The 25,801-nt window shown below is 43.8% G+C and overlaps 2 protein-coding genes across 8 annotated transcripts in view; one reads left to right on the top strand and one right to left on the bottom strand.

The window, feature by feature from the left end:
• Positions 1-5,892, bottom strand: part of HGSNAT (heparan-alpha-glucosaminide N-acetyltransferase) — a 70,149-nt gene extending 64,257 nt beyond the window's left edge. For all 5 annotated transcript variants that reach the window (XM_085879094.1, XM_085879095.1, XM_085879100.1 and 2 more), the window contains exon 1: positions 5,874-5,892. In XM_085879094.1, coding sequence (XP_085735220.1) covers positions 5,874-5,884 — 11 coding nt within the window. In that variant the 5' untranslated portion in view covers positions 5,885-5,892. The remainder of the gene's footprint in view (positions 1-5,873) is intronic.
• Positions 5,893-6,157: 265 nt separating this feature from the next.
• LOC147028569 (polycystin-2-like protein 1) overlaps positions 6,158-25,801 on the top strand; it is a 123,095-nt gene continuing 103,451 nt past the window's right edge. For 2 of the 3 annotated variants that reach the window (XM_085879093.1, XM_085879092.1), the window contains exons 1-4: positions 6,158-7,105; positions 17,154-17,246; positions 18,130-18,263; positions 20,959-21,197. In XM_085879093.1, coding sequence (XP_085735219.1) covers positions 6,286-7,105; positions 17,154-17,246; positions 18,130-18,263; positions 20,959-21,197 — 1,286 coding nt within the window. In that variant the 5' untranslated portion in view covers positions 6,158-6,285. The remainder of the gene's footprint in view (positions 7,106-17,153; positions 17,247-18,129; positions 18,264-20,958; positions 21,198-25,801) is intronic. The other variant, XM_085879091.1, reaches the window with a different exon arrangement.

Raw genomic sequence — 25,801 nt, 5'->3', positions numbered from 1 at the left:
CACTCGAGCCTGTGGTTGATCATTGCCCCCAGACGAGAAACTCTTCTCGTTTTTGGGGATTTCAATACATCGACTGCAACTGATAGGGATGGTTATGAGACGTGTGTTGGTTCCCATGGGTCTGGAATTGTGAACCAGAATAGTACTAAGTTCCTTGACTTTGCAAGAAGTCATGGGGTTGGCATAGCTGGTTCATGGTTTCAGCGCCCACAGGCTCATCGCTGGACTCCAAAACTATAAAACCTAGCAGCCTGAAACTTTGCATGAAAACTAAGAAAACTCCAAGGAAGTGCAAGAATGAAAATTGGATGTTTTGGTTAATTAAAACACCCCTTTTGAAGATAATTGATGGCTTTATTTAATTATATCCTTCATCAGGAGATCCTTCATCACCTTGCTGTCTGGGGTCTTAAGGTGTTTCCTGGGTAACCTCGCTGGGGTCTGAAGCCGCCATGTTGTTTGACCTGTTCAACCATGCCTTGACTCGGAACAGGCCACAACGATTTCTTAACGATAAAGTTTTATTTTTTTCACCTTCCTCACCCATTATCGAATGACTGTTCATCAGAGCTATTAATCGCCGGGTATATTGCATTGCTTATAAATACCTGGAGATGCCAGCATTCGTGGCTTTATTTAATTTGTGCATATGAAGAACGAATATTTTTATGTGTTCTCTTATCTCACTCTGGAATCTCTTAATCTCTTAGAACCTCTTAAACCAAGGATTGTTCCAAAATGAAAGCTCCAGATTTGAAAGCATCAGCAGTTCTGACTCCCCAACCAAGTGTTGATTTGTCCAATTCGGACATTGCACGGGTGTTTCCAGGTGCATCGTTGTGTCGACGGCAATTGGTGATCACTTGTCAAGCTCGGCGTTCCGTTGGAGTGCTCGAGTGCTTAATACACTTACCGAGCTGTACAGTGCAGTTCGTGTCCCGATCAGGATGTACAGTCGACAGTTACTACAAGGGAGGGGTACGTATACAGCACACACAGACGTTGTACATGTGGGTAGATTTGGATCTGTACGGACTCTCTGTGGGTGTGTGGACATGCCATGACTGTTACGGGTACCGTGGTGGCAAAGTTTCATCGCCTATCTTATGGAGGTTCTATCAGGTTTTTCCTTTGTCTTCGCGCCTGTTTCAAAAGCATTTGCTTTACAAAGGTGAAATGTTTCTCTGTGAGTTTCAAAGCAAAATATATTTGATAACACCCAATTTGTGAACCGTTTGCCGTATTAACGTATTTTCTAAATTACCGAGCCAATCTTTGTTATTCTCGCCACAAGCAGCTGTTTATAAAGAATAATGTTTGTGAACATCTCCCTGAAACGTTTATATAAATGTGACATTGTTTTTTGGTGAAAGCCACTCAAGGTTTCTGGTTTGTACACAATATGTACTATATTACCGGTTTTATTACCGACTCCAACCTGCCGATTCCCCAAAAAATTCCGTGTGTGTGTGTGTGTGTGTGTGTGTGTGTGTGTGTGTGTGTGTGTGTGTGTGTGTGTGTGTGTGTGTGTGTGTGTGTGTGTGTGTGTGTGTGTCGTTTGGTATCTACATATGTGGGTTTCAGAATGTGGAATGGAGTCCTCCCAGGGTGGGCTCAAAGTATCCACCTTTCTTTCAGTGCGGGGTCACGATTCATGGACCAGGCTGTGAAGTTTTCTGTTCTCAAAGTTTTGTGCCGAGGGCTCTCTTCAGGATCGTCGCTGAGCCTGGGACAGCTTCCAACTGTAGTTCGTTTGTAATAATATTCCCAGGGATGGTTTTTCGCTCACCTGTAAAGTAGTTCCGGAGAACTTATGGGACAGCGCGTCGTCCGTCCACAAATACTTGCAATTTCTTCTCAGAAACTACACATACGATTTCAATGAAATTTGACCACAACCTTCATCACCCGCGAAGGCATAAAAAACGGGGTCTGAAGGGGTCTAAAGAGGGAGTTTACCGGGGGGGGTGGGTTGCTCCCCCAAAGAGTTATTTGCTTTCTTCTGAGAGACTACACATACAATTCCGATAAAACTTGACTACCATCTTCACCACCTGTGATGTACTAAAGTTTGTTCACGATATTTAAAAAATTGGGGTCCAGGAGGGTCAATAGAGAGATGGGAGGTTGCCCCCCAAAATATGTATCTGCTTTCTTTTCTGAAGCCACACACAAAATTTCGATGAAACTTGACCACAACCTTTATCGCCCGTGATGTACCAGGGTTTGTTAATGGCATTAAAAATACATCCAGAGGTATTTACTTTCTTCTCTGTTATATATTTTATGGGTCATCCATGCCTACCAGTGTTTGCCTGGTTATCTCATACAGCCACTACCAAGTGAGCGCCCAGGGGTATTGCTCCTATTTTTAATATTTCTGTGAGGTTCTTTGTCATCATTCATGTAGGTCCAGCTATCACTGGTACAACTTTAGCATTCTTCAGCTTCCAGGATCTTTTCATTTCATTATTGAGGTCTTGGTGTTTGGTCAATTTCTTGATTACCTTTGCAAACTTCATTTGACGAAGGTATTGTATTGACCCCTGTGTATTTATTTATTGGTAAATATGTGTGCGGACAACATTGCGCAAAAACTGCTGGACCGATTTGCATGAAATTTTCAGAGATGATGTGCAGTTCCTCAAGGACGCCAGGCAAAGCTTTTGGGAGCGATCGGATCAAAGGTCAAGGTCAAGGTCACAAAAAGGTCAAAATCGTTTTTTTGCGATTAAAGTGTCAATTTTGTTCCGATTTACATCAAATTAAGTCCAAAATGTTCAGTATTCAAATCCCGATCCAATGATATCGCATATGGTATAGTGTTTGCAACCCTTGTTAGTCTGTGGAAGTCAAAGGTCAAGGGGGTCACCAAAATGGAGTTTTTGATTGGGAAGCGTTGTGGACAACATTACACAAAAACCACTTCGCAGATTGTCATGAAATTTTGTGGATGTGTTTGGCATCACGAGAGGACAAATCGATTAGATTTTGGGAGCGATCGGATCAAAGGTTAAGGTCAAGGTCACAAAAAGGTTAAAATCGTTTTTTCACGATTAAATTGTCAATTTTGTTTTGATTTACAGCAAATTAACTCCAAAATGTTCAAAATTAAATTCCCCATCCTCTAATATGACACATGGTATAGTACTTTTGTCACCCAAGGCAGAGGTTGGGGGTCAAAGGTCAAGGGGGTCACACAAATTCACATTTATATCGGAAAGTGTTGTGGACAACTTAACGCAAAAAAAAACAAAACGCAGAGAGGCTTTAATTGTTTTAGATTTGTTTGGCATCATGAAAGGACAAATCCATTAGATTTTGGGAGCGATCGGATCAAAGGTCAAGGTCACAAAAAGGTCAACATCGTTTTTTCATGATGAAAACGGTTAATATGTTTCCGATTTACATCAAATTAACTCCAAATTGTTCAGTGTTCAATTCCCCATCTTCTGAAATGACACAAGGTATAGTACTATTGTCACCCTAGGTAGCGGTTGTGGGTCAAAGGTCATGGGGGTCACGAAATGCATATTTGTATTGAGATGCGTTGTGGACAACTTAATACAAGGTTAACTAGTGGCTGCGGCGAAGGTATGCGCTCTACGAGTGCCCGTTCTAGTTTCTGCATTGTTTAGTCGAAAATCACTGCTCTTAACACCTCAATCAGCAATGCCTTCTTCTCTTTTTTGTACCTTAGTACGATATCTGGTCACAATGCTTTGTTTTTGATGTTCATGCTCGATGGGATCATGAGTTCGTACATGAGCGGTAGCTACTTCCATGTTTTCAGTGATTACTTTTGGTTCATGTTCCCACAAATTTTCTGGAACTGGGACATCAAAGTTTTGCAGATGTGCCAGCAGATTACATTATTAACTCTGTTGTGTCGTTGTGTGCACAGCTGTTCTGACATGAGTTTGTTTTTGTGTGTGTGTGTGTTCGGTCATTAAGCATAACATACTCTCTTTACTAACCCCACCTCCAGCCCTCACCTTTCTCTATCGCAATGTTTGGTGAGGCATAGCTCTCCCCACCTCCCCCTCCCTTCCTCGCTCTTCCCCCTTCCTTGCTTCCCCTCCCTCCTGCCTCCTTTCCCTCTCTTCAGCCTCTCTCTCCCTCCCTCCTCTCTCAACCCTCCTTCTTAATACCCCCCCCCCCATCAGCGAAGCGACGGGTTGAATTTGCGAGTATATACTATTTAACCAGTACCAAGCACTGGAGGATCACGTCATATATGAACCCACTGGTCTCAAGACACCAAAGACAGCGAATCCCTCCCTATTCCATAAACCTACACCCCCATTTGATTGCTATACTTCACATGAAGCCTACACTATCCTTGAACTGTTTGTGAGGATGAATTAAAGCGGTTAAATATAGATTACTCGTCCCCCCTATTCAACCCCCGACCCTCTTAAATCTCAAAATATATTCAAGCAAAGACTTCATTTTTTATTTATTTATCATTAACCCCCCCCCCCCATTGGCTCTACACAATGCCACACTCACCACTAAGCTGTCAAGCCTGGGTTTGAATCCCGACCCAGCTATAAACTGGAATCCTGGTGTTTCACAGGCAGGGTGATTCATGAATGAGTGTCGTCCCTAGGATGCACGTCAAACCGCCATCCCATCTACCGGAATGAGTTGGTGGAGATGAAGGATCTCACGGTGTCTTTCGTGAAGAGTAAGCGAGCTATCGCCAGCACCCTGGCCAAATTCCTGTCCTCACCAAAGTCAGGCCTGGCCAGCCGGTTCGTGAAAGTCTTAGGGCAAGCTTCTTCCAACGGCCAGGAAACCCCACGTGAACGTGGGAATAATTGTGGAAGGAGGAGGAGGAGGAGGAGGATGATCCACACCAACCCTACCAAAGTTTGGTGGCGATCATTGAACAGTCGTAAACCGTTGCAGAGATCTCTGGTAAATGGAGAAGTTTCTGAACGTTAATAACTCGATTTATTTTCACCATAAACCGATCCCACTCCCGCTCCCCCTCCCCATTCGGACATTGGTTCATCATCTGGGATGAAGAGAAGATTTGATATTGCATTGGTGGATCAAATACATCCAAAGCACTTTTTCACTCTGAGGCACGACTCAACTACCAGGGGGCCTGAAGATGTTCAAACGAAGGAATCGTTTGGAAGTGATAAACAAGTTATTCAGTGATGGAGTGATCGACCACTGGAACAGTCTCCCACATCAAGTTAGAGAAGCCAGCTCGGTCCGGTGGTTTGGAATTAACTTACACGGAAAGCACTGGGGGGAGCGTAGAGCGCACTGCACCCTCCCGAATAGTCCATAAGGCTTGTCCAAAGCACATCGGGAACTACAGGATTATCTATCTCATAACATGTACCATGATGATGTAGTAGAGGGGATGATGATGATGATTGTGGTGATGATGATGATTGTGGTGATGGTGATGATGATGGTGATGGTGGTGATGATGATGGTGGTGATGGTCATGGTGCTGATGGTGCTGATGATGGTGATGATGGTGATGATGATTATGATGATGATGATGGCGGTGATGGTGATGATGATGGTGGTGATGATGATGGTGATGGTGGTGATGGTGATGGTGGTGATGATGATGGTGGTGATGATGATGGTGATGATGATGATGGTGATGATGGTAGTGATGGTGATGATGATGGTGATGGTGATGATGATGGTGATGATGATGGTGGTGATGGTGATGATGATGATGGTGATGGTGATGATGATGGTGATGGTGGTGATGATGGTGATGGTGGTGATGATAGCAATAAGCAAGAACTAGACAGAAGTCGAGAGAAGTGTTGGCAAGGCGAAACACCGACCCTCCTTGCCTCACGTATCACTCGACCATTCGCTCAGACACTCACCTCCTGGACATTTCGTCATAGATGGACTGTCTCGTACATTGTTGTCGGCATTGGGGGCACGGGGGGGGGGAGGAAGCCGAGGGTTGTATAAACTAGGCGTAGTTGTGTATAACATATTTAAGAGCGATTGTTGTTATTTTGAATAAGAGATCAATAGGTTATGGTAGGGTACTATAACATTTTTAGGGGCCAAAAATCTCCAATATTGATGGATTTGGACAAATTAGAAATGGGAACTGAAACACCACGTGGTCCGTGTTGCTTAGCAACAGATGACCGCCTGCGCAAGCGCACTGCATGTGATTGCTCGAGTGAGTTTAAGAAATTTCGATTGACTTTACAAGTGAGTGTGAACGCCGTTTACATCATTTTATCAGCGTCAATAGAGGAAGGCACGTACATCAGTAGTGGCATGGTGCAAAGAAATAATAAAGATAGTTCAGGTGGATCTGGTGAAAGTGTCCGGAGATCTGAGGAGAATGTAAGAGGGGTTGGGGAGAATGCGCAGGGAGTTTGGGAGAGTGCGCAGGGAGTCAGGGAGAGTGCGCAGGGAGTTTGGGATAGTGCGCAAGGAGTCAGGGAGAGTGTGCAGGGAGTCAGGGAGAGTGCGCAGGGAGTTTGGGAGAGTGCGCAAGGAGTCAGGGAGAGTGTGCAGGGAGTCAGGGAGCGTTCGCAGGGAGTCAGAGAGAGTTCGCAGGGAGTCAGGGAGAGTTCGCAGGGAGTCAGGGAGAGTTCGCAGGGAGTCAGGGAGAGTTCGCAGGGAGTCAGGGAGAGTTCGCAGGGAGTCAGGGAGAGTTCGCAGGGAGTCAGGGAGAGTTCGCAGGGAGTCAGGGAGAGTTCGCAGGGAGTCAGGGAGAGTTCGCAGGGAGTCAGGGAGAGTTCGCAGGGAGTCAGGGAGAGTTCGCAGGGAGTCAGGGAGAGTTCGCAGGGAGTCAGGGAGAGTGCGCAAGGAGACTGGGAGAGTGCGCAAGGAGTTTGGGAGAGTGCGCAAGGAGTTTGGGAGAGTGTGCAAGGAGTCAGGGAGAGTGTGCAAGGAGTCAGGGAGAGTGCGCAGGGAGTCAGGGAGAGTGTGCAAGGAGTTTGGGAGAGTGCGCAGGGAGTCAGGGAGAGTGTGCATGGAGTTGGAGAGAGTGTACAAAGAGGAGAGGAGAACCCTCATGGAGTCAGGGGAAGCCTACAAAGCACTGAGAAGGAAATTTCAAGATTGCGAAGATCAGCACAGTTTGTGCGAAGTGAGTTTTCCACTTTTCCTTCACCCTTCCTCCATCACATTCCATGCTTCATTCCTGATAAGTAGTGATCTGTTAAAGTGAAAGAAAGAAATTTAATTTTTCTTTGAATAGAGTAATGTGCTGTACAGTTTATACTCTGCTTACACATAATAAAATGGCAAGATATCTTCTCCAGTCCAAAATCATCCATCTCGGCCCCAAAATATTTCAAACCCCCTTCCTTGCCAAAACCCCCCCGAACTTATCCCCTCACCCAGAGAAATTCATGATAGAAGAGATTTTGGGCTGACTTGGTGCAAAACAGCCAAACGTTTCTGAAGTTTCAAAATATAAGTTTCATAACTTTTTGATAAGTTTAAATTGGAATTAGATCTGGGTACCTGGAAGTATTGGAGATAGAGGGGTGTCGAGATGTTGGCAGGACACTTGGTAGCTTGAGTATGGATGGGTGATTTATTGTGTGCATCTGTGCGGAGAGTTTTCTGTGGGGGTCTTGTCAAGGGACAGTGTGGGTTGATATTGTGTTTCTCACCTAAGAACCGCCTTCGCCCACTCCCCACTTGAAAGAAAAAAATAGGACCACCTGTCCTGAAGCCCACCTGGATCAGGAACAACAGTCACTCAAACCCCCCCCCCCCCACAAACCCCCTTAGACCCTGAACCTTTTCATGCTGTGAACAAACTTTGGTGCATCATGGGTGATGAAGGTTGTGGACAAGTTTCATTGACATTGTGTGTGTAGTTCGGAGAAAAGAGCAAATATCTATTTTGGTGGGTCAACCCCCCCCCCCCCGCGACCTTGATGAGCACAGATTTTCATGTGGACGATACACTTTGGTACGTCATGGGTGATGAAGGTTGTCATTCAACCCCCCTCCCCCCACCCACTCCCATCGACCCCATGAATGAGCGCAGATTTTGATGCACTCGATACACTTTGGTACGTCACTGATGGTGAAGATTGTGGTCAAGTTTCATCGAAATTGTGTTATAGTTTCGGAGAAGAGAGGAAATACCTATTTTGGGGGATCAAAAAACCCCCCGTAGTATTGTTGTTGAGCAGTAGAGTCAGCTCGACCGAACACCCGGAATTCAGATCATTACCCTTGGATAACTCCAAAGTACGGGTCCCTTACAGGACCGTGAATCGTCAATAAATCAACCGCGTGGGCACAGGGTTATTTGCCAATCTTCAATATACCAAGAGGCCCACATGGCGAGCTACCGAGGAATTCACACCCTCGATGGGGCTCGAACGGAACGAGTCGTTTCCGTGCTCGACCTGTGCGTAACCCAAGCGGATGGTTACCGAGGTCCCGTCGGTCCAAATGTACATCTGCAGCAGCAATGGCCTTTTTAATCACCCAACACGCACCGTGCTAAACCAATGAAGTAAAGGACAAAGACGAGCTGAAACATTTAACAATAGGGGGATTTATTTACAATAATCGGGGGGAACGAGGGAAGCACATAAGGGCAGAGTTATCACGATGAAGCAATGCAAGTATGTACAAGGCACTTAAACAATTCCTACTTATAGACAGGGCCCCACGGACACACACACGCATACACACAGATACCCAGAAAGAGAGATGGACCTCGAGGTCTTTATTATTCCTTCAGCTCGGAGGGAAGTCGAGCTGAGGGACGAGAACGTGGCTGGCGACTTGGCCGTGAGCGCGCGGCTGGTCGTCCACCCCTTCCCGGAGCTCCGGTCGCCAAAGGACGGACCAGGGCAGCCGAATCCAGCGGCGGCGAGATGAGGCGAGGTATCACTGCGACGAGCCCAGAGCCAGCGACGAGACCAGACCAGACCCGCGGCAAGATGAGACCAGCGCCGACTGACCCGAGACCAGAAAACCTGCGATAGGACGTGACCATAACCAGCAGCTAACTGCGCCGTCCCGTCTATTCTCTTCTCGCTCGTCCAGACCACCACACTTTCTTCTCAGGCGGGAGGGGCCTCTTCTCCTGGCCACTCGCATCCTCATTGGTCGGACCCATCACGCGATTCCCTGGCCGTTCTCCACAGGCCCACGGGAGGCGGGGCAACTCCCACCCTTCTGGGTGAAGTCCCGATCAGAGGCGCCTGTAGCTCCGCCCTCCTCCTCATCTCCAACCACGTGCGTAATGGCGTCGGTGAGCGAGTCGATGGTGCCGCTGGTGTTTTTGTTGTTATAAGTAAGGGATGTAAAAATCCTAGCTATCAAATAACTGCGCAGCGCACGTACACTTATTTCCCATTAGACACGGGGTAGATTCTAACTCAAAACACACACTTACCAATATAACTGAGCTACGGGGACCTGAATGTTGAGTGCAGTAAGCTTCCAGATTCGTAACAGTACCCCCTAATGAGCGTAGATTTTGATGATGTCAATACACCTTCGTTCGGCATCAGATATGAAGTTTGTGGCCAAGTTTCATAAAAATCGTGTGTTTGGTTCAAGTGACAATGACTGAAGTATTTACTTGCTGACTGACTGACTCACTCATTCACTCACCTCGGGACCCTGCTCGGTCGCATAATCTCACTTGACTGAAGTCTAGGTGAGCTAAAAATTACAGAAAAAAAGCAACAAACAAAAAAGTTGGCCACGATTTGACGGAACTAGATAAGTAGAAGTTCTAAAAATATGACATGGATTACATGCAGGACAAGGAAGGACAACGGCCAAACCGTACAATTGTTCATCCTTGCTTCAAACATGTGATGCTTCACGGCTAATTCATGGCATTATTGTCTTAGTTTCCTTGCATATCCTTGAAATTGTTTTGACAAAAATAGATCCATTTATACACAACTAAAATACTTTCACAGGACCGAACTAATTAATTTGCAAACAAAATATTGTTGTGGTGCCGGGTCTCGGTGGCGAGCACGACTGCCAGATGGAGCAGTAGAGTCGGCTCCACTCAACACCCAGAATTTATAGGTCGTCACCCCGGATAACTCCGGAGCCGACGGGTCCCTTATCGGACCGAAGATCGCCAATAGGTCGAACACGTGGGATAGGGTCGATTGCCAATTTCAATTGACCTAAATACCCACGTCGTCCAAACTACCGGGAAATTCACCCTCGGCAGGATCTGCACGATCCGGGCCGTTACCGAGCCGGATCCGAGCCGTACCCCGAGCGGAGAGTACCAGAATCCTGCCGGGCCGATTGCACGATTACGACAACAATGAGGCCTCCTAGTTCCCGTTCGTAGCGCAGCAAACCAGTGATAGAAAGGACAAGGATGAGCTGGTACATTCAACAAGAGGGGATTTCTTTACAATGGGGGGAAGGGAACACAGAGAGCAGAGTTAAACCGACTAAAAGCAATGCAGGTTTGTACAAGGCACTTAAACAATTCTACTTGAAGCCCACCTCGTGTGGTCTTCGACATCCTGGACCAGCGGGACTCGAACCCACAACCACGATGCCACTCCAGGTAGCAGGGACGGAGGATGACGTGTGGACGCCAACCAGCGCGAGGGTGGACAAGGCAGCGAGTGCCAACAGGCAGGGCCAGGCGATCCGGCAGACCAAAACCAACAACTCTACCAGTCGGATGACGCCGAACAATTATTCACTCCTTATCCAGAGGTGAGGAGCCGCCTCCTCTGACCCGCTCTCCCTCACTGGACGGTTTTTTGGCACACAAATGCGCTCGTCGCCCCCGTGATTGGCCAAAAGGGGCGCCAAGTCCGCTGATTGGACCGGGGGGGGGGGTGTGGCGGGTGTCACGGCAGACCACCCCTCAAACAGGAAGAGGAGTAATATTGTCCTGCGTTGGGTCTCATTGGCCGACCGACGGAAAACTCGCTCGCATCTCTCTGATTGGTCAAGAGAGACGCCAAGTCCTTCTTGATCTCCGCCCACCGAGGGCGTTATGGCGTCAGGATGGAGCGAAGGTGTTGTTATTGTTGTAAGTGATGTAAAAAATGTAAAAGAAAACTCTGACTATCAAAATAACTCCACAGCGCATGAACATTTAATCACCCATTAAACATAGGACAGGACCCTAACTAGAAACATGTACTTAATAACTTAATGATATAACTGATCTATAGGACCTGGCTGTTGTGTGCTCAGGGCTTCCAAATTCGTAACAATATCACAATGGGAATGAACGAAACAGTGAGAGGACAATCAATTTGGCATGTACCGGTAGTTAATTTGATCGGTTGAGCTTTGCTGCTTGTGTACTTCAAATCATGTGGATAACCATGAAAACGTTGATTGGGAAAAATCTGAGAAGTTCAGCATCTGACGTACAGGGTATGTACGTCAGATAAGGGAGGAGGTAAGTTGGTCACACAGGTTTAAGAAGATGTTTATTTTATTTCTTGTTATTGTTATTATTGCTTCAATCCAAAAAGATGATGCTAAAGTGCTTTGAGCTGTCTCGTCTGGATTCAACAGAATGTGAACAATAAAAATTTTTGACCGACTTGGCCCTGTTTTGGAAAACAATTAACAGCTTCAACTTCATTTTATGATTCAAAACAGGTGGCAAGTTATTAAAATTATATCTTATTGTATTTACATATTCATATAGTGGGGCAACTTAGCATAACAATTGTGCATTTTGTGAGGAAAGCACCAAATTTGGCAAACTAGTAGCCTAACATATTATGAACAGATTTGGATATTGGGCCATCTCAAAATTTTTGATGGCAGTGGAAAATGGCTGCCACAGCCATCAGCGGCTGAATTTGAGATGGCCCAATATCCAAATCTGTTCATAATATTGTGACGTTCACGGGACTTGAACAGTCCCGCCAACGTAGAATGAGCCGAAACGATGGAGGCGGTTTATCCTTTACAACCCAAAGATGGTGGTTCTAATCGCTCCACCGCAAACGGGACGAGGAAGGTGGCACGAGTCGCTTTTTACTGAGTTGATAACGTTTATTTCTCTAACCAGAAATAACAAGACTCGGCAAGAAGAGGGATTCGGGGTGATTCGACGGGATGGTGGTGTGGGTTCGGGCGTGGGGAAAACACAAACAATTCCAATGGATATACCAATCTCAAACCCTCTAAGGCGCCAGATACACACACACACACACACACACACACATACACACACACACACACACACACACACATACACACACACACACACACACACACACACACACACACACACACACACACACACACACACAAAACGTAGCTGGTCCTGGTGGTCAGGCTGGCCCGTGGTGTAAACGCAACAGTCCCTCGATTGGCATCGGACGAGCTGGCGTTGCGCTCGTCAGGGGCAGGAGACACCGTGGTGCTGTCGACCTCTTGGTGTCGGCCCAAGTCCGCTCACAGCCGCCAAGGAGCCAGTTCTGGCGCCACGTTGCGAGCAGGAGAGGGAGGCAGGTCCGCCCGCCGTTCGACCCCGTGCTCCGAGCCAGCAGAACCCCAGAGCCAACCAAGGTGAGGCATGAGGCACAGCAAGGCCACGAGACACGATCAAGTCCAAGATCGAATCAGCCCAACAAACAGCACGCTCCCAGCACAACAGCCTCCACCAGAACGGTTTTTCTGTACCGATCTTCTTCCTCTTTTCTACCCCGTACAGAGCCTTTTTATCCTCGAGTCCTCGTCACTTCCAATCGAGCCGTTCCATTGGCCCTCCGCCGTCGCCCTCCGTCAATCGTGATCACGGGGCGGAGCCATCCGCAGCACTGTCCTGTGACGTCACAGCAAGCCTCCAGGGAATACTAAAAGGGGTTTACGCAGACACACTTACCCTATCCCATATCCCTATCTAATTACGTGACAATTATCATTTCCCCCTTGAAGAAATGGACATTTACTAGACAACTTATCACCACTGAATTGCTACTTATTACATCGAGATCCTGGTAAAACTCGAACAGTATGGCATACCTAATTAAACATCCTAATTACCCTTTGAATGCATACCCCCCCCTCAGACGTAACAATATGATAGGCTACTAGTGTGCCAAATTTGGTGCTTTCCTCACAAAATGCACAATTGTTTTGCTACATTTAGCTAAGTTGCCCCACTAATATGCAAGATTAACCTCAAACTCGTTTTAGATTTGTGTTTAAATGACAAAATTTTGTGTTTTTACTTCTGCCGGTGAAGCTGGACGAAGGTAATGTTTTCACTCCTGTCTGGTTTGTCCGTGAGCACGACATCTCAAAAAGTTGGTGACGGATTCTGAGGAAACTTGGTGGATGCGTTGGGTGGATGAGAAGAACAAGCCGATTAGATTTGGGTTCAGTTCCGGATGCAGATCCAGCCCGTTGGTGGAATACAAAACTTAAACTGTTCAGCCTGGAAGAGGATTGCACTCAACTGAGTGCCGTAGTTTTTAATGTGAATGTTTATTTTTTATTGAGACATTCGATTGGAATGCATTGTTGCGGTTTTGGAAGACCACGGGGAGTTATATCCAACTCATAAAGGAACCCTTGAGTTTAGATATATCTGCAGTATTTTGTTTCGATAGATTACCATTCCCCTCGTATCAGTGGACAGGGAAATGCATCATTGTGTTTGTGTAGCAGGTTCAAATTCCCTTTGTAACTCTTCACTACATCCCCTCTCTTCTTATATCCTTCTCATCTCTTCCCCCATCCCTCTTAATCTCTTTCATTTCCTGCACTGCTTTTCAGCGTATCAATACACACTTTAACACACAAAACCCACATTTCAGTAGAAAACCACAATACAAAGCAAAACCAAAGGAGCATCACTTGGTACCGCTGGGGAACATCAAGAGCCTGATGGAGCAGCAAGGACTGCATTTGGGAAGGGTTTCCAATGGACAGTGTCACCAAGCTGGAAGCTCAACCAATGAACATGGCCTGACAACAGCAACGCTACAATGTGAAGGCAGCGCCGTGAACAAGTTACACCAGGATACTAGTCATCTCTTAGGTCATGCCTCGTCTGAGGACTTTTATGTCCGGGCTGCCCAGAACTCGAGGTCTTGTGTGGACAGGGAACTAGAAAGCCAGAAGGAGTCCTCAAGGAATGAGCCAAGTCAGCGAGAGACGGGCTTTGTTAGGAGCGTTCAAGCCAGCCGTGGAGTGAGTGCGAATGAGCTCCGGAGCTCTTTCCATCGACATGCCGGCGATTACATACTGACTTGCATGATCTTTCTCTTGCATTCCCTAATCCTAATCGTTCATTTGGAACACGCAAAAAGCAATCAACAATTTCACTCCTGACTCGCTCAGAGAGAGAGAGAGCAGGGGTGCTTATTCACATTCACACTTTCCTGTTACACACGATGAAGCATTCACTGCATTTCTCCCCCACACAGCGCATTACACCATCACCCTCTCCTCCCCCCCTCCACATTTTTCATGTTTGGACCACTATAAGCCATCGCCTTACATCAGGTGTGCGAGGGGTCGCCAACGAACCCCGCCTTCTTTATCTCTCTATCACTCTTACTTGTCTAATTTCCCAGAGTGAATGAGGCACCTCTGCCTGTAGTTTCATGGTAAGGTTATTGTCTTAGGGGCTTGTGTGTATAGGGGTAAGACATTCTTTGGTGACATTGTATTGCTTGTAAATACGTCTTTATTCATTAACATAACCATTTGTTTCCAATCAGTCCGAGTAACGCTTTCTCCATTGATTAGACACTAGTGTGTAAATAGTGAATGGGAGTTTTGCCCCACAGTTTGGCTACGATCATCGTCTAGCGCTAGCCGATATCCTACTTACGGTTCAGCTCGGCTGTTCTTTTGTCAGAGTGGGGTGTCAAGAGCATGGTTCCCTATCTGGGGGGATTAATTTGTCAGAAAAGTAATGTGAATTTGATGCGAGGACCCCACCTAAATTAATTGTCTCAGATGGCATCGGTGGTTGTTTAGCAACCCGTCGTGCTGGGGATTTATCTGCGGTTTGTCGGCTTCAAAGTCAAAGGTCAGGAAGCAGGACCGAGAGGACACTCATGACCCGGCCGACAAACTCGTAACAGCATTATTTAAATGCAATTGTCAGTAAGATCCGAAAGTATTCATGTATTTTGTTAGAAAAAAAAAGTTTCCTTCCATTTGATCATGATGTATGTCCATATTGTCCTTTAAACTCTTTATGAGAGTGGCTTGGTGGCTGAGAGGGTAAAGTCTTGTTGCATTGTTTCACCAGTGTGGGGTTTGGTTCCTATGACTGCTCAAAGTGAGGGGTTTCATTCATATTCACTTGCAATGCAGTGGTGACCTGTTCACCATTCGTTCTTGACTACAAATATGTTCACAACTTGTGTGTCCAATTGCTCTGCTGAGTATCGGCCCACCAACCGAACTCTGCTTTCTCATAGTATATACTAAGCAATGACTTGTATTTGATTTAATTATTTACTTCTTCTCATACTAAGGTATACACATTAAAAAAAAATTAAGCACAGTTACAAAATAGTGCTGTTTGCAAAAATAATATTCAATCAAATAAGATTTTCTTTTTGACACAAATCAACGAATCCTCCATGCACAGGCTGCATTTTCCATTTATCCCTAGACCAAGGCAATTTCGCACAACCAGCATATATAGCAAGCACTGTAAGTGTATCAACATGGAAAAACATTTACAACTAGTTAAGGTTTGGAGAAGGTAACAATATCATCATGTACTTCCATTGACAATCTGTGTTACTTTGGCCTGTATAAGACTTGGTGGAGCCCAAAGATGGCAAAACATTGGGACGAACAATGCTGGGATGTCCTACAGTAGAATTGGGCTTCAACTTGGCTTCCATCAGACTGTTATGAACAGATTGGTCTGTAAACATCAAACAATGATGTTAAAGACAGGCCTAGATCTGGATGAGCCAAGCTGACCTCTAACAGAGAAAATGCAGCTCTGATCAGGCTTGGCAGACATATTCCTTTTGCTACAAGCAACAGTGTTGCAGCATGAATGGAATCTACCTTGGAGATTACCCACGAGACATGTCTGGAACTGGCTTCGTGCTGCAGGTTACAAAGTCAGACGATTGATAAAGTGCCCTCTTCTCACCACTTAACTCAAAAGCAGCCCACCCTGTGTGGTGCCAGGTACGTCAACACTGGAATTTTGCATTCTGGAGGAGGATCCATTGGTTTGATGAGAGCTGATTTCTCCTGCACATAACTGATGATAGAATTGGGGTTTGGCAACAACCTTACACAGCCTATACACCCAATAACATTGCAGAGTCCATGCAATTTGTTGGTGGATCTGATGATATGGGGTTGCCTGGTACGATTGCAAACTTGACCTTGCCACTGTAAAGGATAACCTGACAGGTGAAAGCCACTGTCAGGACATTATGAAACCACTCACTTATCACAAGATCTGTATTCATGGAGGCACCACCACTGCCAGACGCCACCATTATCATGCAGTTGCTAACTTCTTGCGAAACAATGCCATCACAACATTGCACTGGCCAGCAAGTAGTCCTGATTTAAATCCAATAGAGAAAGTTTGGTACATTGTTGGGTATAGATTTAAGAAAATTGACTCTCCTTTGTGGACTCTGACACAGTTTGTGGCTGCTTTGCACAAACCATAGCAACAACTCCATTTGGATTGTCTCAGTCAACTTCTTCAAGGGGGTTATATAGCAGTCATTCCTTCGAATGGTGCTTGCACACATTATTGACCTGAGACATTCATTCTGCTGTGACACCATTGGTTGTCATTGTTGACTGGTCTTGAGGTCGACATCACAGGATGTGTTGCCAACAGCCCCATTTTAAAGTTAATGTTTTTATTGCTGTTCTAAAGTTAGCCCGCTGTGCCATGACAGACATTCTCATTCTGTGATTTAAAATATTAATAAAATCCAAAAATAGTCTCGTCATACTTTTCCAATATATGGTTTAATTTTGAAAAACAACTGTTTCTGAATAATGTTCTCGGTTATTTATATGTTCCAGAAAAATACAATCTGTGCTTCATGTTATTCCACATGTATATTACTATAGACCACCAAGCAATATCATATATAATTTGGTTCAACAATACCTGTGAACACAGCCACAATTATCCTCTCTGAAAAATTCTCAGCAATCTTTTTTTGCCCTCTTAACAGGTTTGTGGATGAAATGGTTGCGACAACTGCACAACTGTCCAGAAATCCTGGAAGCAGCAACATCCATTGCTTTCTTAACCTTCATCTCTGCAGGTGGTGCTTGGGAGGGTTAGGAGAGTTAAATGCGTAAAACATTTCAGATCTGTGAGAGATATATTTCTGAGACTCTGTATGTGGCAGAGAACCTGGTTTTAACTCTGAGATCTCATTGACATATATATATATATATGTACATATATATATATATATATATATATATATATATATATATATATATATATATATGTACATGTGTATATATATATATATATATATATATATATATATATATATATATATATATACATATATGTATGTATATATATATACATATATGTATGTATATATATATACATATATGTATGTATATATATATATACATATATGTATGTATATATATATATATATATATACATATATATATGTATATATGTCTATATATATATATATATATATATATATATATATATATATATATATATATATATATATATGTGTATATGAAACCTCTCTCTCTCTGTCCCTGTGTCTGTGTGTCTGTGTCTGTGTCTCTGTCTCTCTGTGTGGCTTTCTTTGTTGCTTACGCACGGTCACATATTTTAAGTTACAAATACAACTTTTGTGTGTGGAGTGACATCGGCTACGTGGCCGTGGCCTCGCATGGGGGGGGGGGGGGGGCGTAAATTCTCCATGTATATGTGTACTGTGTAGCACCACCGAGCAGTGGCAGAGGGTATTACAATTTCCTTTTTTTTTTGTTTAATCTGGGCAATGCTGAGGGTAAAGCACTCTCTGCACGGGTAAATTTTGCAAACAGGATGGCGAAATGATCTGTCAGTAAAGCGACGGGTAGGCTCTTTTTGTAAAAAAAATAAATAATTTGGGCAATGAGAGCATGAAACATCAAAGCTAATTAAGGTGCCTAACATGTCTCCAGTGGTGTTGAATGATGCCAGCCCGGAAGCTGTTTACATCAAACAAGACCTCGCTACAAGAATTATCTCTCAGCATCTTTCACCGAATTCCACCAAATCCTTCGTTAACATTGCATCAGTGGAAGATTTCTGGATGGTAACCTTTATCTCTCTTCACTTCTCTTTCATCATGCACCCCCATTTGATATGACATGGGAAAGGGTTGTGCATATAATCTCAATTACAGATCTGTTGTCAAAGTTTTGTTGCTCTTGAGTTTGTTTGTTTTTTTTCCTGCAAATAAAAATTTTCCTCTCTTCATAATTCTCAACAATATCTTTTATTAACTTCATTTTAATGATAGAAAAGTAAAGCAAATCCATTCGAAAGCTTTCAAATCATGAATTAGAGGGCATTTTTCAGCATTTTTCACCATTTTGTTTTTATCTTGCCAAAACGAAGTTTTTGCAAGATATGTAAGTCAGCTTGTATGTTTTTTTGTTTTTTGTTTTTTTTTGTTTGTCTGTAATCACGTATAAAAAATTCTGCAGAGCACAGTTATCATTGGAAATTTTTCTAACTTCGCATATCAGAGGTCTATAGAGGTCCCTTTCAGCGCATAAAATTTTGAAGGTCAAGGTCAAAGGTCAAGGTCACTTTGTCACAAATCAGGGGAGTCGACGAAACCCTTATTTTTTGAGTAATTTTGATCGGATCGTCTTCAAACTTCATGGGAATATAGTTCATGGTCTGGCGCTCAGCTGATTAATTTTTGGTGGCGATTGGCCTTGACCTTCATGGTTAACGCCTCAGGTCAAACATATTTGACCCCAAGGTCAAATTTTCAAGTTTTAGGAACCATATCGTGTAGTACCTCAAATTGAACACCTCGATAACTGCTTTCTAGATATGTCAAGCTTGAGACATTATGACGTCATTTAGTGACGTTATGAGGCAAAAACATATTTTTCATGGTTACTCTGTAGAACGATTCTCATCAGAATCTCTCGTAGGCAGATATTCCTCAAGGAGTCGCTCTTGGTGGATAGCAGCTCTGTTAACCTCAGTGTGACCTTAAAGAAGTCTCACGTGGTCACATTTTGGCAAGATACTGGTCACCCTGGGGGTGACGTTGGTTTATTTTTTTTGTTGTTATATATATATATATATATATATATATATATATATATATATATATATATATATATATATATATATATATATATATATATATATTGGCAGCAATATGTGTAGATTGCCCTTCGTGTCTGAAGAAAGCCATTCATGCGAAACACGTGAGCTATCTCATCAATTTGTTTACATTGCAGAAGCTAATATTCAGACAGCAACCACACTCTCAAGATAGCAAACGGTGTAGCCTGGCATCAAGGAACCTCTGAAAAAAACCAGACCACTTGATACCCACAATCCAAGTTGGAATTTGGAACTTGGCCAGTGTGCCAGCGAGAGCTCGCCAAGTCTTTGCGAAGGACACTGTAGGATCTTTAACATTCACCAACTAATGCTAGCAGACAACCCACCCAGTTAATCGTTAATCCGAGGGACAGCAAACACATTGATGAATCACTCTGCCTGTAAAACACCAGGATGCAGTTGTAGTTGGGTTCAAACTGAGGCTAAACAAGCTCAAAGGCGAGATGGCAATGTTTTTGTTTTTTTCAACTTGATGTGATAAAATAAATTTTAAAGTTTTAATCTGACAATGAAAAAAAACCCCCCTCTGTTAACGTGTACATCACATTAAACACGGTGGGCATGATGAAGGTTGATTGTAACACTGAAAATGCCACCATGCTTAAATATCACAAGAAGGTCCACAAAGAAACACCTTATGACTGAAGACATATTTTAGGCCCCTGGTGAGCCTTGTTGCGTCCTCTGACACCCATCTATGGGAGAGTACAACCAATGAGGGAGGAAAAAAGATTCCAACACACTAGGTTCAGTGATGAAGTATCAAAAAGAACATCAGTATCCATGTGACATTGGTTCGCTGTGTTTTCTTCTGATGAAATGGATTTTTTTTCCACAAATTGAAGTTGTTTGTTGGCCACATTCCAAATTACATTCCATGTGACTTGATTCGGATCCAGCATTATGCTCTGAGGTATTGTAACTCCGTTGTCACCTCTTCACCTGCACTCCCCCCTACCTGAACACAATCCCACCTCTCCCCCCCTTTTTTAGGCACACATTAAATCCTTTTTTTCTGGTTTAATGCTAGTTACCCCCGCGCACGCGAAGCGAAAAGCAGGATTAAGCAATCGGTTCACTTCTGTGGGTCTGTCAGTTCATGCGTCTACAAACATCAGTTTATGATCGAGGAGAAACTTAATTTCAAATGAATGTTACATTTTGAACACAAATTGGAACATGAATTGGAAAACAAACTTGTAGTTTAGCAGCACTTTCGTTGTGCATAAACATAGGCTATCCCTTTAAATCCATATAGCAAAATTCCTAAAACAACGGGTGTGTGTGTGTGACTATGACATGTTATGTCTTTTTACTTGTTTTCTCTGCTGCCTGACCCACATCACCTCAGTCTTCTCCATACTCGTCTTCAGCCCACGCTTCCCAAATGCCTCCTTCCACTCCCCGAGCAATTCCCGCATCTACTGTCTACTCTCCATCTCTTTCAAATGCTTTTTTGTTTCTTCTCTCGCTATCATCTTCACCGCCCTATTGTTTTCTTTAAAAATTCTCCATCTTCTTACGCTTCTCTCTGGTTTTTATTTGGCTTCACAATTTTCTTTACCCATTTATTGCTACCATTTTTCTTCTCTCTTCTCTTCATCACTGCACTTCTTCCCCTCTCCCCTCCCTATCAGTTTGCACAAGGTCCTCTTCTCCATGGCCTCTTCCCTCAAGACACCCGCTCCTCCGTCACTCATCTGGCTGGCCGTGTTCGATTCCGTCAAGCAAGGGTTGATAACATCTCCTGCCCGACAACTCCTTGGCTGCCCCATGTCTCCAGCTCTTCTGCTCTCTCTCATTCACAGCCCTGCTATCCAGTCTACTCTTCTTTGACCAGTTCTACTAAGCCGTTTGGTTTTGGAAATGGAACTGCGTGAGTATTCCTTCCTTTCCACATTTTATCCTTTGTACTTGTATGACTCAGTGAGACAGTTCTTCAATGATATTGTTATTCCATTCATTCCACTAGTATATTCAGATATTCTTTAATTTATTCTCTTGAAATCATACTGGCTTTCCCCTGCTTTAATCCACCACTTACCACTCATGGATGAGGTCACCCTTTATGATTTTATTTCCTTGTTTATTGTACAAGAACTAGCAAACAACTCGTTCTTACTGCTGGGTTAATTAGATCATTTTTATGATTTATGACATATAATAGCACACAGGCTTCCACGAGGTGGCACTATAAAAACAACTCTGCAGCAGATGCTTGCTTCCGAATTGACGTGAATGCTCTGGATGCATCTAACGTCATGGATTTCACCACCATTGCTGAAGCCCAACAGTGCGATGAGGAGCTACAAAGGCTGCGGCTCAATTCAACGTCACTCCAGTTCAAAGAGGTACCACTCCCCACTTCTGAGGGGAAGATTGTCTGTGACGTTTCCACAGGTCATCCTTGCCCTTACGTCCCAAGCAAGTATCGACGTGCAGTTTTGACGCTCTAAAAATTTGTCTCACCCTGGCATTAGAGCCACTCAACATCTAGTGACTCAGCATTTCATCTGGCAGGGAGTGAATTGTGATGTTGGAAACTGGTCCAGAACTTGCATAGCATGTTAGAGTTCCAAAATACATCAACACATCAGGTCTTCTCTTGGCACGTTTTCTACACCAGACACCAGATTTGATCATGCTCATGTTGATCTCGTTGGACCTCATCAGCAGCTGTCACGAGTTGCAAAGGCGTGCCATCTGAGGCCAGAAGACAAGTGAGTCAGGGCGTAGACAGAGCAGCACCCAATGGGAAACACATTCCAGGCACTCCTTGAGCTGCAGAGAAGGTAGGCCCCGACAGGTATTAGCTTGGAACTGACACTTGGTTGCAGATGACTGAAGGAGATGGAGAGGGCTTGAGATGTGACCCAGAGGTTCAACTCCAGCAGAATTCGGGGCCCTGGAGCAGCAGTTCATGCAATCAAGTTCGTTCCGCCAAAGCGAGCTCTGCATGACGGAGGCAGCCACGCCGACCACATGGGCCCCTCGCACCATTGGGCGTACGCTGCAGATGATTCACCGTATGGACCTTCAGGGCCTTCGCTGTGCATCTCACCTTCAAGGTAAGTTCACAATGTGTCTGCAGAGCAAGGATATGCGAGTGTGGTCAGGGTCCCTCCCACGGGCAGGCGCCATGCAATGGCAAAATCAAGTCTTTGCCTTGCCAGGTTTTGACTTGTCCAACCTTCTCTTCAGTGGGGGTTTTTTTTCCTTTCTCACATGCTCATCGCATCTCCGCAGGAAGGGGGTCATGCCATGATCACGTGATGAATGCCCAATCACCCAAATGTGGGTTTACCCCATCATCCAATCTCTTGGTGGAAGTTATTCCAAAGCTTCATTAGACAAAAATGTATACTGCACAGGTCAACTGCTCTCAACACTCTGAAACAAACAAAATCAAGGTTAAATAATGCTTATAGTTCAATTAATCAATTGAGCTTATGTGGGCCCATGTACTTCAATAAGACTGACAAAGGTCCTTATGGAAGCATCTAACCTATGTTCTATAATGTATCAATTTTTTCCAACCTAAAAGATATACTACAATCTAAAGAAATCTCAGTTGTATGTATATTGAAATTCAATCATCTCAATTGTTATTTGTCTGTGGAAGGGGCGGCAGTGTTTATCAGGGTTCTATTTGGCACAATTGTAGAAAAGTCTCTTCAGTTTGTACCAATAATGAGGGGGTAGTTTTCGTTAAATATTTTGTAATCAGTGCCGGTATGTATTTGATGAGGCATAAAACTGTCGTGGTTCGGGCCGGTTATGTTGACCCCCCTCCCCCCCCCCCCGCCCGACTCAATTTTGGTGGAAGGGAAGTTAACGTCGACCAGACCGGATCACCAAGAGGTTTTCCTTTGGAGGCAGACACATGATCCTCAGAGATTATGGCATGCACGGGAAGGGAAGGGCGGCACGGACAAAGTGACGGAACAGATGGATGCACAACACAAGGGGTTTACACACGAACCCACAACAGATACACGGACACAGCAACTCAAAATAACACAGGGATTTAAAGAAAATAGACATATTTACAAGGGTAATGATTCAGAAAGTATGAATAAAACCTGAGCTAAATTAATGCCTAAAGTTGAGGTGTCTTGACACATGGACTTTAACACAAGCAAGGGGAAAACTAAACAAAAGAAAATCCTCACTTTATTCTGGCATTTAGCTCCGTTCAGAGATGGTCTCTATTGAACTTTGCCATCGAGGCGTGTCGTACTGCGCGGGAAGATGCGCCAAAAATGGTGCCAAGCTGCTCTGGGCGGGAAAAGTATGAGGTAATTCGTGAGGCGGTATTCCACGTGTGGTTGGCCACAATGGTGGCTCACCAACCACCGTGTGGTTTCCTCGTGGATCACGCTTGCCGATGCCGCGGTTCTCTGCAGAATGGCGCCGCTCCCTTCGGTGATATACACGGGGCTTCGAGGTCAGTCTCTCAAGACCCAGCCACGAGTCAATGGCCAGCGTCTTGCTCCATCATGCGAGCCAATTCGCCTCAGCCCAAATACGAGAATAACGCAGCCATTTTGTCGCGCCAAGAGGAGAGCAAAAATGAGATCCTCCATCCCAGCCACGTTCCTCTCACAACTACTGTCTCCTCTTCGAACTTCACTCTTCTTCCACCTCTGGACATGGCTTGTTGGCATGAAAACCAGGAAGGTGGGGCTTCTGCCTGCTCGGCACATTTGGCTTGCTTCTTGGTATGGTTGTTGTTGGTATAAAAACACACTTCTTTCATTGCTGGCTTATAAATACAAAAATGTAGGAAAGGTCACAGGGGGCAATTGCAGACTGGGGGAAATTGGTCTTAATCCCTATCGAATTAACACCGCACCACCCTCCCCCCCCCCCCATTTGGTGACAATTAATGCTTAAGCTCACAGTTTCCCTACTTAATTTACATCGAGATGCCTCCTACACATCCATGGACCAAGCAACTCCATACAATCCGAACCTTCCTATAAAATTCCTCCATCTACCCCGACAACTGTAACAATATGATTAAGATGATTAAAAGAACTGTGCAAATAAACTTTATTATGGCAGCTCCTCAACAACCAAACATGTTAGATAACCATTTAGTTATTCCCAATTCATCCTGAAAATAGTAATGTAATTTTGCTCCTTCTTCCCTGATTTTAGCTGTTAGATCAGTGATATGTTCTGATCTGTCAGGAATATAAGTACAGCACTCAGAACCAATAACTGCGCATGTGCCGCCTTTAACTGCAAGCAATAAGTCTAAACCCATTCGATTTTGCATGACAACAGTCCTCATGGCCACTATTTCATCATTAATGTCTGTAAGGCAATCAGCCATTTCATCAGCTATCCGCTCCATACTGCCTGCTAATCCTATGGCTTCTCTTCCTATTGAGAGAATATTACCATTCCAATCCACTCTGCCATAGTAAGGTCCTTTTTTTCCGCTGATGCAAAGCTTTGTATGGGGACTCTTTTTGCAAATGCATATTGGGCACAACATAACTCAAATAACAAGATCCTGACCAATATACACGAAAGCAGTGCTACTCAAATTGGTGGTACGCGGACCGGTGCCGGTACGCGAGTCATTGACTGCCGGTCCGCGGCGAGTTTCCAGTTTCACATTATCATAATATATAACATATAATGTATAAAATGAAAATGTATAAAATCTTGAAAAATAATATATTTAAGCCGACAAATTCAAAATACGAGAGAAGTATATATATATATATATATATATATATATATATATATATATATATATATATATATATATATATATATGTATATGTATACATATATATATATATATATATATATATATATATATATATATATATATATGTATATGTATACATGTATATATATATATATATATATGTATATGTATACATATATATATATATATATATATATATATATATATATTGTGTCAACTTTTATTATATTCATTATATTTTAATATTTTTCTGGTATAAATAAAATTAATATTACTACGGATGTTCAAACAATATTTTCTCGGATCATAAACAAAAAATAATATGGCACAAATATGGTACCGGTCCCTGGCACATTGGAAAAAAAACCTGCCGGTCCGCCACATCAGATAGTTTGAGAAGCACTGCACTAGAGGAAGCAAGGAATATGCTTTATATCCACATACGAAGTATGTATTATTCCATGCTATCCCATTTTGATAGGAAAAGTGTCTTTTGCACTTAATATTATGGCTGGAAATCCTGGAGCTCCTACTATGATTAAGTTGCTTGGTGATCTCACATTTAAATAATACTTACAGGTGGAGTTTCCCATGAGTGATTTTATTATACAGTAGACTATTTCTTTAGTTGAGCAAATATATCCTTCCCTTATGGTAGTTACTGTGAAGTGTAGAGGCATTTTAGATGTATCAAAGGTTGGTCTATAACTATGTTTTGAGTTGGTACAGTTATATCCACCCTTTTCCCATTT

Source organism: Eptatretus burgeri, chromosome 4, assembly GCF_056783735.1.
Source record: "Eptatretus burgeri isolate ZD-2024b chromosome 4, Ebu_testis_v1, whole genome shotgun sequence".
In the NCBI taxonomy this organism is placed as follows: domain Eukaryota; kingdom Metazoa; phylum Chordata; class Myxini; order Myxiniformes; family Myxinidae; genus Eptatretus; species Eptatretus burgeri.
Note: the sequence above shows the minus strand (reverse complement) of the source record. Positions and strands in the feature narration are given on the sequence as shown.